Genomic DNA, 18,934 nt, shown 5'->3' with positions numbered 1-18,934 from the left:
TTATATTATATCATTATAATACTATAATCTTAGGTTTTTATTTGCGGATGCTGCAAATAATTCTTATAATGGTTGCCCCGGTTACATGAGTCACTTTTGCAAACGTATATGTAGCGTATCACTGAATGCATTTATACATGCAATCTTGGTTATTCGCTTATATACCCGAGTAGTTTCTCATCAGCGTCATACAAGTTCGGTTACCACGTTGTGGGGATTAATGACCCCTTCTATTTCATTTCTTTCTTGCTAAATCTCTGTATCTAGGTATAAGTTTTACTCCTCGCAGTATTACAACCTTTCTTAAATCAATAATATAAATGCTTTGCACGCCAAATGCTAATGCTTAATAAATTTAGATCTCATAGAGTTTACAGGAATAATAAATAAATATACTTTACACGTATAGGAACTTGTTTATTTACATTGGGTATATAAAGGTTCATAAAAATATGCGCAGTGTAAAGTGTAACATAAAGCATGCATATATATATATATATATATATATATATGTAGAAGCGTACGTGTATGTGACTTTCGTTGAAATATTAAAATAGGCTAGGCACCGTACGAGAAAGTGGATCGATTTAACTTTAGCGGGGAGTTGAGATGAATCGGGTGTACGCTAGAATTCCTACTTGTAATGTATGTTATGCTTTTAATGTTTAAAACTACTTTGCGATTTTGAGACTAGTCTATATGCGAATTGATTTTTGTTTAAGTTAATACTAGATTAAAGTTACAAAGTTTTCAGTTATTTATTTTTAAATTTTACTTTGTAATTCTTAATACACGTTAAGGTCGATTAATTTTTGTTAAAAAATATAGTTCGTGAATAATTTTTTTAGTAACCCATACGGAAAGAACAAGATGACACTGGATATCATCCCAGATTATACTCAGTGACATCTGTGGTGAAAAAAATTTCAGATAGTAGCTAGAAACATCTAGATTATACTGCGTGATATCTGGATTATACTCATTGTAATCTGGATTATATTAGCTACTATCTAAAATTTTTTTTCACTCAGTATAATCTGGGATGATATCCAGTGTCATCTAGTTCTTTCCGTGCAATATCGGTCAAATGCTGCTTCTATTCAACAAGGCAATCCAGAGAGTACCCAATAGAGTTTACTTTAATATTTCTGGTCGGGTCATTATATCCCGTACTAATACTGTAAGGGATCTTATGGAATAATTTTATCATAAAAAATTGAATATTAAATAATAAAAAATGATAAAATTTCTTAATAATTATTAAAGTATGAAAAAAAAAATTTTCATTACTGTCAAATTCTAACTAAGGTCTCAAAATTCGTAATAAATAAATCATCATCTTCATCTCTAAGATTTAAAAAATTCTCCAATTGAAAACAATTTCAAAGTTCAATAAAAAATTTGACTTATAACAAAGTAAGTTTTAAACATTTTTCAAATTATTACTTAGTAAAAATGAAAATTATCAAGTTTATCATGCAACGAAGATTCGGTAGTTTTTTAAATATACCGATTGATTAATTATGTCCATTCATAAATATTGCTATTAAATTATTTATATAATTCTATAAAAAAAAAAAGATAAAATTTAAATAATTTCTAGAGTTTCATAAAATATTGTGAAATTGAGTACAGTTTTATAAAATATTACAAAATTGATATCAACTTTGAAAATTATCACTTTATTAAAAAGTACATACTGTATTATTCTCGATAAAATATTAAAATATCTATTCCTGGACAAATTAATTAAAACTTTTGCTGAGCATTCGATTCTATTAAAGCTAATTAGTAATAAGTTTAAGAATAAGTTAGTAAATAATTAACAAATTTCGCTATTATTTTTATTGTAATGCAATATCAACTATTCATTATCAGTTGATAATTAAATTTCGCTCATGCGAAATGTTAGACGTGTTCTGCTGCCGTTTAAAAATATTCAATTGGATTCACTCAAGCTATATCATTAGTGTATTTCTAAAGAAGTACAATTAGGATATTATAGAAATGATAAAACAATCAAACAATCATATATTAATTACAAACCATTAATATTACTCATTGAATATTCTTATAGAATATACGGTGCGACTAAATTTTTAATTTATATACAGGGGAAAGCGCATGAAAATTGGTTTGCTCTCATTTCCGTTGGCTTGTGTGCAACGTAGTCTAATAAGTAAAGTCTGAGATCTTGTGCTAATGTCCTGTGTTAATCCCGGGTATTTTACTTACTAGCTCAATATTAATAATAATAATAATAATAATAATAATAATAATAACTTACAAGTGATATTTGTTCAACGCCTGACATATTTCGCGGTTAGATTGCGGTCGCGTGCTCATACTGGAACGAAAGAAGAGTTGAAGAGGGAATATTAATGCACGCAACTATAATATGTATATTATATTATATGGATAAAGTGTTAAAAGCACTTTGTTATACTTACACATGTACAATATATATATGATATTATTATAGACATACATCAAGTTTAATTCTAGCATCTGCACCACCTGCGTGTATTTCTTTCATGGCCATGGATGGTCATCTCGTTTTCGATAAGTACGCGCACGAGTACTCAAGAAGCATCTGCTGTTATTGTTTAAGTCGCGTGCCCTGAACCGCTCCAATTATCCTCGATTTTCTTCAATATTCCCTGCATATGGTGTATTGCATACCTTTTGATAAAATCTAAATGTACATTCGAGCATACTCGGTTCTATTTCGAAACAAAGACTGTAGCGAAAAAAATGCATCATATATATTCGCGGGAAAGCCATCGAACATTTCATTTTAAATATACATACATCACACGTTAATGCGAATTTACAATTAATTATTTTTTTATACCGTATATGGAAGTTTTATAAGTTTACTTTGTATTTTACGTTTTTAAATTCTTCTAATAAATGTAACAGAGGAGCTTTCACTGTAAATGTCTGAGAAAAACAGTAGTGACCAGAAAATTTAGAGAAAGGAATTTTTTTTTTCTGTTGTTGATGAAATTATGAAGAAAACCGTTACGTTACTTGATGATTATTGTACCGCCAACTACTATTCTCAGTTAAGAATTTTATAATGTTTGAGAAAAAATATGTTATTTTCTCATAAAATCTTACTTTCTCGGCCTTATTTACGTATTCTTCTTTTAAATTGTAAAATACATACTACAAAAGGCGTATTATATTTTTCAGCCATCAAAATTGTAAATAATTGCGTTAAAAAATTTATTTGTGTAATAAATTGTTTGTGAGATACTTTTTATTGTTTCAGTAATAAAAAAAAAATTTCTATCATAAATATAAAAGAATACATTATTTTCACCAAGCTCAACTTACACTATTCACATTTTTTGTGAACGGTTCTGAGGTTTTTTTACGACAAAGTTGTCGCATCTTATAAAAAATTATATGAAATTTATTGGAAAAGAAATTCTAAAAATTGTCACCTCTGGCGCTAGTTTTGTCACTTGAATAAATTTAAAAAAAATATGTCATGCTGATTTATTTCTTTAATTAATTTGTTATTCTTAATCGACTCAACTTTATAAGGTAATATTTTATTTAAAATATTTTCCAAATTGAATAGTATATTATGTAAATATGTTGTTTTAATTTATATTCATAACTTAACATTTACCTCTGATAAATATTTTTTTACAAAAATTCTTTAAATTTTTGCTGTTTTACATTATTAATAAATTAATAAGTGTAATATAAGATTATATCATATTCAGTGAAATCGATAATTTATAATTACTACCTGTTGTACATTTTTTAATAAAAATTTAAATATCTACTGATATAAGCACTTACGTATAAGAAATGTGTTTTATTGGAACAAAGTTCTTTGACATAAGACTCACATTTATATAGTAAAACAGTTTTATTGATTCTGTTACATATAGCGTTGCTATTTTATTCTTTTCATATCTATTTCTTAATAAAAAGATTTAAATATATTTTTAACATTACATTATTTTTATATCACACAGAAAAAAAGGTTCACTTGAGCCAAGAAAATATTTTTCTTCGCAATTATTTTCTTGAGCGAAAAAAAAAATTTTTTTTTGACACAAGAAATTTTACTTATTCCAACAAAATTAATTCTCTTGCTTTAAGAAATACGTATCTTAATCCAAGAAAATTTATTCAAATCAAGAAAGTTTTCTTGTTTTGAGAAAATTTCTCTCTTGCTCCAAAAAATTAAATATCTCGATAGAAGTAAATTTTTATTAATATTTTTATTGATTAACACGTCAAATGGGAAGATCAAAAAATATTGAATCATTTTTTTTTTCATTCAATATGTAAAATTGTACGCTAAAATTTAAAGTATTTATGATAGTTTGAATTAAGAAAAAATTACTTCCACCAAGAATAGAATTTCAAGATAAATTTTTACTTCAGCCAACACAACTTCGGTCTTCCTTCAGGCACCCAAAAATTTTCTTGAGCCAAGAATTTTGTTCTCCAGTCAAGAAATTTTTCTTTCTGTGCAGTTATAAACTTAAAATTGTGAAAGAAATGGTATAAAAAAAATAAGTAAAACAGCAATGAAAAATTTTAATTGTATAAAGTAAAATGTTTTACTTAATATACTAATTTAATATACCAGACAAAAAAATTATAGTGCCAAAAACTAAGACGCATTTTGCATAAAATTTAAATTCAAGTAAAATATTCCCCACACTATGATAAGGGTATTTACTAGAGTTAATTTTTTTTCTCTGTTTATCAAAGCGACGAGAATAACATTTAATTTAAAAAACTAGAGATTCAGCTTAAATAAACAAATTTTAAGAATATTAAATAATTATAATTTACAATTATAAAAAAAGTATTGAAAATTAAAAAATAAATATTGAATAATCATAAAACTAGTAATGCATGAAAGTTTTGACACATTACAATTAATATTTAAATTGTATATTAGTAAAAAACTAACAACAATTTACAATAATTTGTGGTATATATTCGCTTCTGTATTAAAAGTATCCCACGATTCTTGCATAACTTAGCGTTTAAATCGGCCTTCATTTAAGAGTGCAGTATATAACTAAACCGGAGGCAGTAGTTCCGCCAGAGAACGCATGATATATAAATGAATAAAATGCTTTTGAAATGATTGTTTTCGTACTATATACAACAGTAACTGTTAGTTGTAACAACTATTACCATATCTAATGAAACATTTCCTTATAACACAAAATACCGCATAACATTATATGATGTATGATATATGATTTAATGTTCCCTAATTCTCAAGATATTTATAGCTAATATAGTATACAAAAGAAATATTATTGGTGTGATTATTATAAAACAGTCACGCCTTCTGTGAACGATTTTTATGTAAAACCTATAGATTTGATCAGTTTACCTCCACCTCTGTTGGGTTGGTTTGTTACGTGTGGATCATGAATCGACATTAATGTCAAAGGTATTCGACAATAAATAAAATCGCAATGTCGCTGTGCGTATATGAATAAAGGTCTGGTCCGGCCGGTGGTTTATTCTATAATCCAGTCTGGACGCAACATATATAACATACTGCTTACTCGTAAATCGTGTTCGGTCATCCTCTAGCTATAAATATTATCACGGACAATATACTACTAGCAAGCGTATCGAGTATGTCATTTTAACTAACCTTAACACGCCTTAGACAACTGGACACATAAAACATTGACATAGAATTACATATTCTTTATTATACTTTCATTTTTATTTTACTTTCAATCTATATGTATATATTTAAAGTTGAATGAAATAATAATACACAAATCGATTCGTTTCAGACATGAGTTAGTGACAGTCAAGATTGCGAATTATTTCATTGAAATTTTACATTTTCGTCATTTAATATGAAATTAATAACTCTAATCATTTTTGAGATAGTAAATTAATTAAAATAAAAAAAGTTTTTAAATTCATACATTTTTAAAAAATGTAGTAATTAAATTTTCAAAATAGAATTTTTTGTGAAACCCAAAAGTTAATTTATCAAAATTTTTAATTTTTGAAAAAAAAAAATAATTTTTTTTAATTACCATGAAAAAAAAAAAAAAAAAAAAAAACAGACATAGAATAATTCGTATTTTGTAAAATCTCCGAAAGTATATTGATTATATTTATTAAAAAAATATGTCAATTATTTTTTATTCAGTTACTCACTTTTTCAAAAACTCTCTTTCTTTTTGATTTTTAAAATGAATTTTTCATCAAATAAAAAAATTCAATCATTAAAATCTGTAAATTAACATGAGTGTGAATTTAGCAGACATCTGATAATTTTTTAATAATTTATAAACAATTTATTTGTTACAGAAGAAATAATATAAAAAAACGCATATGGAAATTTTCACTTTTCAAGTTTTTTCTATGCAAATTTAAAAATTTTTTTTACAACCATTAAGTTAAAATTAATCTGAAAATTCTCAAAAACTAGCTGTCTACTTAATTCACCCTTATTAATTAACAAAAATTTAATCATTACATTATTTAACAAACCATTTACAATTTAATTATCAAAATAATAAAAAAATGGATTACGTTAAAAATGGATTTTTCAATCCTGATGATACTATCTCACTTAAAAATTAAAATTAAAAAATAATAAAATGTATACAGTGCACATTTTAAATTCTTTCTTCATTGGTAGGAAACTTCATTACAATGCAATGTATAATATTTTTTTTACATGGGCAGTAATTGGATCACCGTTTAATGAACACAAAGAAGAGAGAATTTTTTATAACTCATGTATAAAGTATGGATGGATATTTCAACAATGCAAGCGTAAAAATTAAATGGTGATAATGGATATCGCGTTGACAGTTGTGAGGTATTAATACCGCTTGAATCCGCATGAATGCTTCAGAGCAATAGCATCAGTTAAGCGGTTGATTCGTTGAAACGAACAAATGCTCTCACTTCGATGTAGATTGGGTGTTCTTTTCAAGCTCTCTATACAAAGCACTCTTAAAAAATTTATATCCTTAGCACGTTTGCTTTGAAAAGGCTTTATTTTTTGGTAATAGCGTTAATAGTTCAAATAAAGTTTAAGTATAGAAATTTTTCAATTTCCCGCTCAATAAATCGTGAATTCTCCAAAATTAGAAAATTTATTATCCGTTCCAAAAATAACTATTCAGTTACCATTCCATGCAAATTATAAATTATTAGTCCAAATACGAATTAAGTATCTAAAAAAATAGACATTCAAACACAAACCGAATCATTATTTTTAAGACTTTTTTAATATCCCTTTTAATTACTGTTGTGAATATTTTTTTTCTGATTATTTTCAAGTATAAATATTGGTATTTTCAAAAATAATCGTGGTGTAGTCGATCTTTTTGAGTTTGAGAAGTGATGTAAATAATGAAATTCATTTGAGGCAAGATTCTACTTTGAGCGTTCGAAAAAGAATGTTGTGAACAATTTTTTATGAACTTATGAATAAAGGTATGGATATAGAATTCATAAATAGATGGGTTGGTGCTTAAAATTTAAATAAGGGACATCTGAAAGTTTAGATTAAAACAGAAAATTTTGAATCTTTAGAAACAAACATTTTCTAGATTTTACTATGTATACATTGAAAAAAAAAAAAAAAAAATGAAATTGAATCAAGACAAAAAATTCTTGAACTAAGTAAAATTTACTTAAACCAAGAAAAATTTCTTAGTTTAAGAATTTTTCTACTCAAATCAAGAAGATGTAATTCTTCAAAATTATTTACTTGATTCAAGTAAATTTTTTTTTTCAGTGTAATGATAAAAAAGTTAACGATTCAAACGAAAAAATTTTGAATCAAGAGTGCTACTTTGAAAAATTATTATTTTTTTGAATTAAGAGAAAAAATTCTTATATAAAACAAAAAATTCTTGAATCAAGAATAATTTTTTGGCTTAAAAATTTTTTTTCTTGACTTTAGAAACTTATTTTTTTCAAAATGATATTTTTGATTTAAAATTTTCTTTTTTGAAACAAGTTAAATTTTTATCAGTGTGAAGGAATAAAAAATTTCAGATAAAATTCAATATTTATTTAAATTACTCGTAAACAATAGAAATAATAAACAATTTAACGTATAGAGTAATTATATAATTAATATCTACATACTGTGAGCAATATGATCCTCTGTAACCTTGTGATCATTGTTCTTTATATTATGCGATGTATTAATTTATTATTTTTCTTTTAATCATTAAATACAATGCGTAATTACTGGAATAGAATCTCGAACTATATATAGTTATAGTTATAAAAGTTCAATTCAAGTGGTATGATTCCGTACTGTGGAATTTGAATAGAGTAACATAGCGATCATTAATAACCGTTGACCAGCTTTTGAACAATGAGAGGAGGGATGAGAGCAAATAAAAAGCCAGCCGGTACAAAGTATTAATAGCAGTAGTAAGTAGAGTCGTGTGGCGCTCGTTTTTATTTTATTTCATTCCATTTCATTTCAATTGCGATTCAAATGTGTAGTTTCGGGCGTGCCACTGTGCTAGAGGGGATCATATTTTTGATGGACCCAAATTATTATAAAACTTGAGGCGCCACACAAAGCAAAAATCTTTTTCTCCTTTCTCTGATTAATATTTCTAAATAATATCGATTTATAGTCACAAAATGCTACCATAACTCATACTGCAGCTGCAATTTTTTTTTTCATATTTTCGAATTTTCATTTATATTTTTTTTCCTCCGGTTGCTCTTTATCTTCAACTCAAGATTACTTTGCAAGGAACAAAGAAATCTCGAGCAAAATCACAGCGATTAACTGTTGAAAAAATATTAAATTTATGGCTATTAGCTTTAATTAGTATTCGTGAGCATGCACAGCCAAAGAGAGGATAAACAGGAATGAGAGGAGCAAAAGAGAAAGAGAAAATGCATAGCTATGAGGCATCAAGAGAGTTTATGGTGTTGGATGTGCCAGGATACAAGATGGATGATACTTTTCCGGTATATTATTTTATTTATTTGTGGGATTTAATAGCATCCTCTTTGCTTGTTATTAAAGTTTCACATGATTTATAGTTCAATTTACGCCTGTCAACAAATTGGGAAGACTATTTTTTATTATAATAAAATGTCAATGTTCTTTTTTTTTATGGATACCTTTAGATTGAATTAAAGATTAAATATGTATTGGTAAAAACCAAGACAAAAAATTATACAAATTATTACTGCGACAAATTTTTTCATGAATTTTTTTATAGAAAATTGTGGTTGATTTATTTCGATTATTATTATTTTTTTTTTTTAAATAATAAATAAAATTTATTATAAAATAAAAAATAAATGAAATATTTGTATGTTTTTTGAAACTTCGATTATTCGAGTGTTACTTTTCATGTCTGCATAAAATAAATATTTATGATACTAAAATAAACAGACATCTAATTTTTTTTTTTTTTTTTTTTTTTTAATAAAACCAACAACGTATTTTGAAAAAATTGTGTTCCGAAATTTTTTTTCAAATTTCTACGGGTGAAATTTTTTTATTATTTTTTTTTTCTAATAATTTGTTTGTTAAAAACAGTCAGATGTCTGCACACAAAAAAAAATTTCTTGCGCCAAGAAAATTTTAAGGAAAACAAAAGTTATTTTGGAGCAAGAAGAAATTTTCTTGGCTCAAGAAATTTATCTTGTCTCAAGAGACTTTGACTTCATTCAAGAAATTTTCAATTTTCCTTGATATTTTCTTGAGCCAAGAAAATTTATACTCCAGTCAAGAATTTTTTTTTTTCAGTGTGTAAATTTCAGTATCAAAAAATGTATATCATAAAAAATAATTATTTTTAAGAAAAAAAATTTATAAACAATTATTTTATAAAATTTTTTTTTCAAATTTCAGATACATCGTACGAAAAAGCGTGTAGAAGAGGGAGTGCTCCAGCTACACCAGTTTTGGGTGCACGACCTTTAGATGCAACTCCCAACAGAATCGTCGTAAGTGTTGTTCTTTCTTTACATAATACTAATAAAAAAAAAATAGTATGTATGGATTGATTAGCAAGTCATATGTAAAACGTGAGCAACGGTCATTGTTTATTTTAGCTTGACATACGTCAGAATCTAGTTTTATTTTTCTAGAGCACATCGGTCCTATCCGTTCGTGTTGTCTTTTCCCCTTACATGGCTTTGGTGAGATTCATCTGGGTATTTGTTCGCTTACTTTCACCCATATTCCATGTAACAAATACCCAACCTACATGTTAAAATGACAATACAGAAAAACATTAGCATGGTTCAATAGTATAAATATAACGATATACATATATGCTGAAATACAAATACTCGTAACTACAATACCAATTTGTCGTATTGATTTTTATTTTATTCCATTTTATATGCAAGAATTCAAATAACAAATACTAGAATACCTCACGATGACTCAAGGGTATTTTTTTTCAACCTCCATTGGATACTGTAATAATTTAAATACTTCCATATACTTACCGCATATTTAATTTTATTTGCTTGATAAGATCTTTTGTGTAAACTTGAGGTAACAATAATATTGTTATCGATCCCCAAATCCTAAATCTCAAATTTAAATGTTCCATGAAGAACACGATTATAAGATTACCAAAACATACAATTAATCAAAAAATCAGCACGCGCGTGACCAAAAATTATATACCATTAAATTATCTTTGTCATCACTAATATATTTTTCTTTTCTTTTCATAAAAATGCCGTAATATTAAATTACACAAATCTACCCTTAAAATCAAACAAACATTTTGTTACTCATATATTATGTGTTACATACATAATTTGGTAGGGTGACAAAAAAAAATCGACTCCTTCTTTTTTAAGCCCCTTATATCCGGAAATATGGTTAGTTTATCATGACTTAAGATCTCTCCAAAAATCAGTTAATTTAATAAATTTTTAAAACCCGCTCAAGATTTTTTTAAATCTCCAAAATTTCTAAAAATTAAAATTTTTATCTTTTTTATTATTCAACGACTTTCTTTACAAATATTTAGTTACTTTTTGAAAATTTCGAGTTGATATTTTGATGTTGAGGGGCTGTTTAATTTTTTTTTTGTAATTTTCAAAGCAGAATTGCAATAAATAAATTTTTTTAACAATTGATTTTTGATTTAGTTAATAATTGAATTATAAATAATTATTTTAACTCAAAACTTTTTTATAAATGCATCAAAATAATAGATTTTTTATTTAACATCTTCAATTATCGCATCATTTAAAAAATTAAAAATTTTTTATATTTTAAACTCTGTTTCAAAGTAAATAAGTACCCTCATTTAATAATTAAAAGTTACAATCGTCAGCTTTTACAAAAATTTATCTTAGAAGAAAAAATTTACTCTAAACTAATAAAAATTCTTGAGAACAAAAAATTATTTTAAAGAAAAGGATCATTAAATAATTTACTCAAAGTAATAAAAAATACAACAATGAATATCCTAACACATAATAATTCAAAATATGGAAATCTTCTTTTGCAATAAAAAAAAAAAAAAAAAAAAAAAAAACGTGCCAACGTTTTTCAGCATCCACTCGTCCGTTTTATACAGGATAGATAAAGAAGGGCAATTTACGAAGTATTTAACATGTGAAAAGAGAGTAGAATCGATGTTTTGCCTCACTTTAATATAAGCGCTTCTCATATAATAATATAATATGTAGACCTCAATGTGGAAGTAGAAGTAGATGTAGATGTAGTCTGGGGTTCTTTTTCGTTTGCAATACAAAGGTGTAGTCCCGGTGCTCAAGTGGAGCCCCAATGATCCCTTGACTTGGTTAGACGAATAAGGTGAGATGGTCATAAGCATCTGCAGTCGTTTCTGAGATTTCGTTGTGCTATGAACACACTTGTTTAAATTGCCATTTTACTATTTTACTTTTATTTGCAATTCTAAATTTTATATAATATTACGTTACTTTTACATGAATGTTATGTCATATTATCTTAACTGAAAATTTTAAATTAAAATTTAAAATAAAATGCACAATAAATATATATATATATATATATATATATATATATATATATATATATATATATATATATATATATACATGTACTTATATTAAATAGAATTAAATAAAACTGTGATTAAATTTAGATTTTTATAAAGGGAAATTGTGTCAAGTAAAACGTAATATCCTTATCATTGAAAATAGACAAAGACACTATAAGTGATAATCTTTTTTTCACATTATGTGTTGTATGATGATAAAATTTTATAAGTAATATTATATGTATAAAACATATGTTTATATTAATTTATTAATGAATAAAAAAAGAAAATATTTAATAATAATATTTTAAAAATGTGTGTAAACGCAACGAAAGAAAGTAATCAAAATAATAAAATATTCAACGTAATAACAAATTATTTTGCCACGCGGGTAAATATTGTTATTTAAAATATGACGTAAATAATTTTAAGGATGTAAGAAATATAATAAATAATCCGGAAGTTATTAAAAACTATTAATGTTGAAAGTAGTTTAAAATAATGATAGCTTTTATTAAAATGATAGTTGACTGAACGTCTCTAGAGTTATTATCATTTTTTTTTTTTTTTTTTCTAAAAAAATTATTATCAACTGTTGTTAAAATGATAATAATGTTTATTTATTTATTTATTTATTTCAGAACTTTTTTTCAAAGCGATCTTTCCGTTCAAATCCCTTGAAGAGAACGAAAAGTGTGACGAAACTTGAGCGGCAAAAGCAGCGGGGAGCTGGTCTAAGAGGTTGTCGTTCACACGAGTCACTTTTGTGCGGACAAGCTGTAACATCAATGGATCTTGCAGCAGTTACACCATTACATCCAAGTCTACTTGGTAGACCACACTGTTTTCAAGTGACACCAAGTAATGGTCCACCAAAATATTTTAGCTGTCGAACGGCCCACGAAAGAGATCAATGGTTACACAGGTTAATAATCTATTGTTATTTAAAACCTCAAAATATGTATTTTGTATTTTATATTACTAGCAATCTATTGTTGTATTTACAGTCTGAGGAAGTCAGTTCAACCAGATGCTGAGCAAACCCGTCGAACAGACAATTCTCTGCAGATATGGTTACTCGAAGCCAAAGGTGTACCAACTAAGAAGCGTTACTTCTGTGAAGTATGTTTGGACAATACATTGTACGCTCGCACAACAGCTAAATTAAAAACAGAATTATGTTTTTGGGGCGAGCATTTCGACTTTCATCATTTACCTTCAGTCAACACAATACAAGTTAATTTGTATAGAGAGGCTGACAGGAAGAAAAAAAGAGATAAGAATGTACTGATAGGTTCCGTTAGTATACCCGTACAAAATGTTACCTCACGTTATCTAACTGAAAAGTGGTATCCAGTACAAAGTGACAAAGGAGTATTAAAAGAACAACCAGCGTTACGTGTTAAATGCCGTTTTCAATCAGTCGACATTCTACCTGTTCATGTTTATCAAGAGTTTCTTGAATATTTAAAAACAGATTATCCATCACTTTGCGAGAGATTGGAACCTGTTATTGGTGTTAAAGCTAAAGAAGACATTGCAACTGCGTTGGTAGCAGTAATGCAACGTGAAAAAAAGGCACCACAATTTCTAGCTGACTTAGTTATGATGGACATTCATCGGATTGACGATGAACGACTAACCTTCCGTGGTAATTCGCTAGCAACCAAAGCGATGGAGGCGTATCTTAAATTGACGGGTGATCGTTATCTTCAAGAAACACTGGGAGCTGTTGTCCGGGGTGCTGTTGATGGAGGGGACTGCGAAGTCGATCCTTTAAAAGTTTCATCATTAGCAGCGTTGCACAAACAACAGCAAAATTTACGTGCAGCAGTTGAATTAGCATGGAGTAGAATATTGTCCAGTCATGCACACTTTCCTCTTGAACTACGAGAGTGTTTTAGAATATTCCGCGAACGCTTAGCGGAACTGGGACGTGAAGATATTGCCGACAATCTTATATCAGCATCTATTTTCCTGCGATTTTTGTGTCCGGCTATACTGAGTCCTTCACTATTTAATATAACACACGAGTATCCCAATGAAAAAGCAGCCAGAAATCTTACTCTGGTGGCTAAAAGTCTACAAACTCTCGCAAATTTCACGAGATTTCAGGGCAAAGAAAATTTCATGGAATTTATGAACGATGTACTGGAACGTGAAGCGCCGGCAATGAAAAATTTCTTGTTATTAATCAGCAGTCCAGTATCTAAAGACGCGCCATCCAATGATTCCCTCGAATTTGATGGATACATTGACTTAGGCAAGCAATTGTCATTATTGCACGCACTTTTGCGCGAAAGTATCGCTGGAACTAACTCTTCATCACCATCATCACCACCTTCCAAGCTTCCTGACATTCTTGATAGGATTTCTCATGCCTTGGATCAACCTAGACCTAGTCCTGTATCAACTGCTCATCGGTATCCAAGTCTTCAGAACAATATTTTCCGGTACAATGATCCAACATTAGCCAACAGCAATTCAAATCTTTCTGTGTCGGCGTCGTCAACACTGAGTAATCACAGTACGTTGAATGGTACATTGAGAGACAGTAATGAATTATTACAAAGCAATACTTTGGGACACAGTGGAAATGTAACACGATCACCGAATGTAATAAGAGCAGCAACACTGCCGCGAAATGCCTACCTCCCAACAAATGGTGGTAAATTACAATTACAAATAACGTCTGATGATTATCATCCATTAGAGCCACCGGCTTTTGTATCACGATCACCAACTCCAGTTGCACGTCAGCAAAGACCCACTCTATTAAACCGTACTGGTTATCGATTAACAACAAGCGCTAGTCTTGCTAATGTAAATCACTGCCAAAATAATCCAACGAGTCCAATACGATCAGAGAGCCACAGCAATCTCAAAGATACTAATTATAACATTAATGTCAATCAAAGTAATCAGATAATAACCAGCACAGGGATTAATCAGCATAGACATCATAATCTACAAAGCAAATTGATTGGACATGAACAACACGATGATAACTACAATCATAATTACAATGTATCTAGATCAAACAGTAGAAATCATTTTCACAAAGAAGATAATGCGAACCAAGCACAACAAAATTACAATAATAACATAACTAAAACGACAGTCAATGCTAATCCAATAAATATTAATCCTACGTCGAATTTAACGTTATCGATAAATAATCAACCAAATAATAATTATAATAACGTTAAAGCAATAATCGGTACAAATGGTAATCTTGATGAAATTTCTGATTTATTGAGGTATGCTGATGATGAAGTGTCGGAATCTAAATCACAAAAAGGCTCACAGATATCAATATCACAATTGAGTAATGTTGCATCATCTGGATATCAAAGTTTTGCTGCTTATAGCCAAAGCTCCAGTCCTGTTGAACTTAGTAATAATGCTAATTCACATATCATTAGTGCTACGCCTCTTGCTTTTGCGAATCCAGTTTACCACATGGAAAGTACCCACGGAAGAAATGGTAGAAGAGGTAGTAGCAGCTCTGAAGAAAGAGAAGTTGGTAGCGGTGGCAGTGGTAATGGCGGTAACGGAGTTGAAGGTGTTTGTGGTGTTGATTTGAGCCCCTCACCACCTCCACAACCTTCACAACAATCTAACAACATTAGAAATAATCAGCGAAATGGCCAGCATCAGTGGAGACAAGCCAATTCAAATTATCGCAATACTGAACAAAACCAAAATACATGTTGTACAAAACTTATGAGACGATTGTCTCTAGATTCAACGAGAGATTTATCGGACACCAGCGAAGAGGAAAATTGTCCGAATCGACGAAATAAGTCTCGTAGTCATCGAAATATCGATCAAGTATGCTCATATTAATATTTATTAATTAATTCAATAATATAACGCTATTCACGTTTTTAACGTTGGAATTAATTTTTTTGTAATTAATTTTTTTACATCTTTAATTAACTGACTAACTGGTCAAGTAACTAACCAATTAATTGTATTCGTTTGCAGTACGAGATGGAAATTGAACGACTACAAAATAGCGTTGATAGATTACGAGCACGATTAGGAGCTGCTGAGGATGCTGAAATTGATGGCAAAGCGCCTGATACTAAAATGAAGAATATCATTAGCAGGTATTTGATTAATACAATTAAATTTATTAAAGTTTTTTATAATAATTTATTAGTGTTATTAACACCAAAAAAAAAAAAAAAAACTGTATTTTTACATTTATATAAAATATCTTCCGAATTTTTGTCACTTTTTATAACTACTAATTCCTATGTGTTAATCTTGATTAATCCTCATATGAAAATATATTTCATTAAAATTGTTACTATCAAAGATAAATATAATTATTGTTAAATTTATTATGTGTTCCTATTGCATTCTATCTGCTGCATTTGGTAAACTGTGACTTTATCTGGATCTTGGTGTAAGAGTTAATTATTATTAATAAGCTTATTCGTTATTTTTTTATTATGAAAAAATATACATTAAACTTATTATGTTCACTTTTATGTTTATTTATTCAGCACTTTCGTGATAACTTATTGTTATTATTTATTTATTTATTCTTTTGTAAAATAATAGTGTATTTATTTTATTGTTTCATTATTGTACTACTCACTATTGTTGGGACAATACATGTCTATATAAATATAATATGGAACACACAGCAACTAAAATAAACTGCACGTGTCATGTCCACATGAAACATAACAATTTCTTACACACCAAATATAAATAGATCCACAAGTTTTTACAAAAAAAAAAAAAAATAAATAATTATTCTATATTATTTAAATAAAATTTATAAACTTAAAAGAAAAATTAATATTATTTTTTTTATTCTGGTAATTTTATATATTTTTTTTAACAGATTGATTTCTGTGGAGGAGGAATTACGCCGCGAGCAGCAAAAAATGTCTGCAGCACTTTCGTACAAGCAGCGCGTGATCGACGCCCAAGAACAACAAATAGCTGCTCTGGATGCAGCAAACACACGGCTGATGTCATCAAATTCAAGACTATTATCAGCATTAAGCACTCTTAAACAACGCTATAATATTAATAAAACACAGCCAAATAATAATAACGAAGCCGCAGCATTATTGCAGAATATTGCTGATATTAACGAGCTTAAAAGTTCATCTTGTTAAGAATTTATTTGTTTTTCTCATCAAAGACAAAAATGAATTAAAGTATTTTTTTTTTTTTTTTTTTTTTTTTTAATATATTAATATCGAAATACCGAAGATTATTAATATATTTATAATGTCATCATAATTATTGATTTATTGTAAAATTATTTATCTGAATCTGTCACTCTGCTTCGTATGTAGGTTTGTTTAGAGAAGAAACAATTTTTGTTGAAGTTAGTGGTGGCATATAGAGGCTAATTAGAGTAATAAATAATATTTCGATATCGATAGGTTTATAATTGGATAATTTTTACGAAAAGTTACATTTTGTATTATATTGCATGGAACACTATCGATAGATTTTTCATAATTAGTGTTCAAAAATAATATTATTACTATTTAATAGATATTTGACTCTAGTTGACGAATTTTGTTTTCAATTTTTTTCGAAACAATTATTTGCGACAATTATCATTTTTTTTAATCACTCAATTTTCATTGCAAAAAACAAAAGTAAAAGTATTTTTTTTTTTTTTTATATTGGATATTTTCACACTCACAATTATTTTTCATTCATAAATACAATTATTTAAAATCAGAACTTCGGTTAAAATTGATAAGTATTAATTGAATGTGTATTATTTAATAAATTGTTAATATTTTTTTGTTTATATCAATTTTGTAATAATTAGTCCGTATCGAGGAGATTAAAGATTATTTTGAAATCGGTTATAAATTTTCAATCGGAAACTATGATATTTATTTAGCAATTGCTACCAAAGATACTGTGTATAAAATCTTGTAAGATAATATGTTTTTATACTCTTATTATTGATAATTTTTTTTTTCTAAGATTTATTATTGAATAATTTTTAATAAAATAATTATAAATATTATTTTACTTTTTTTTTTAATTATTATTATTATTTTACTTTTTTTTTTTTTTTTTTTTTGAAAATACACCGTTGTAATCATTAAAGTCAGTAATGTCTTCATTGTGTAAACAAAACAGATAAAAAATATTTATAATTTTAAATAAAATATGTTTATAGCTTTTTAACATCACAATTATAAATTTAATTATAATTATATATTAAATTTGAGTGAATGAATATATTATGAAGGAGATATACATATAAATAATAATGATTAGTGTGCATAACTGAGTGTAAATGAAGCAAACTATTTGACAATCGAGCTATTTGGCTGTTTGGGATAAAATTTAGAATGCAACGGTAAAGATTAATTACTGTAAGGATGTAATTTCAAAAGTATTACTATTTAAATTTGTAAAGTGAAGAAATTCTTTAATAGATTTGTAGAATATATCATTATTAGTTATTAATATTTACAAAGTAATTTTGTATAGAAAAACATACTTGTTTATCTTTTTTTCGTGTAATACTTATTATTATATGATTTAAAGATTAATTTATAATGTTAAGTATTTATATTAATAGTTGATATTAAATTAAGACAAAATAAAATTATCTCACTTAAATCAGCTACTACGTAGTATTAATAATTTTTTCTTTTTATTTAATCTCATGTATTTATAAACGTTAAATAATCAAATACCGATAAATAAATTTAATTAGATCAAATAAGTTTTAATTTATTAAATAAAAATACGATTATTTCTATTTTTTTTATTCACAATCAAATTTAATGTATAATAGAATAATTATGATTTTTAAATTTAAATGGGTAATTAACGCAAAACGATGAAATAAAATTATTACAATTATAGAGATGTCTACATAGTAATAATAATAATTAATAAATGCT

General features: G+C 27.2%; 1 protein-coding gene across 14 annotated transcripts in view; it reads left to right on the top strand.

Annotated features, from left to right (window-relative positions):
• Positions 1-18,650, top strand: part of Raskol (Ras GTPase-activating protein raskol) — a 60,965-nt gene extending 42,315 nt beyond the window's left edge. For all 14 annotated transcript variants that reach the window (XM_074255593.1, XM_074255591.1, XM_074255586.1 and 11 more), the window contains 5 exons: positions 9,878-9,972; positions 12,662-12,945; positions 13,028-15,854; positions 16,011-16,135; positions 16,885-18,650. In XM_074255593.1, the coding sequence (XP_074111694.1) occupies positions 9,878-9,972; positions 12,662-12,945; positions 13,028-15,854; positions 16,011-16,135; positions 16,885-17,164 (3,611 nt within the window). In that variant the 3' untranslated portion in view covers positions 17,165-18,650. The remainder of the gene's footprint in view (positions 1-9,877; positions 9,973-12,661; positions 12,946-13,027; positions 15,855-16,010; positions 16,136-16,884) is intronic.
• Positions 18,651-18,934: the final 284 nt, after the last annotated feature.

The sequence above is a fragment of the Cotesia typhae genome, unplaced genomic scaffold, assembly GCF_013202065.1.
Source record: "Cotesia typhae breed Kobodo isofemale line unplaced genomic scaffold, CoteBio_Ctyphae scaffold_152, whole genome shotgun sequence".
NCBI classification, from domain to species: Eukaryota; Metazoa; Arthropoda; class Insecta; order Hymenoptera; family Braconidae; genus Cotesia; species Cotesia typhae.
Note: the sequence above shows the minus strand (reverse complement) of the source record. Positions and strands in the feature narration are given on the sequence as shown.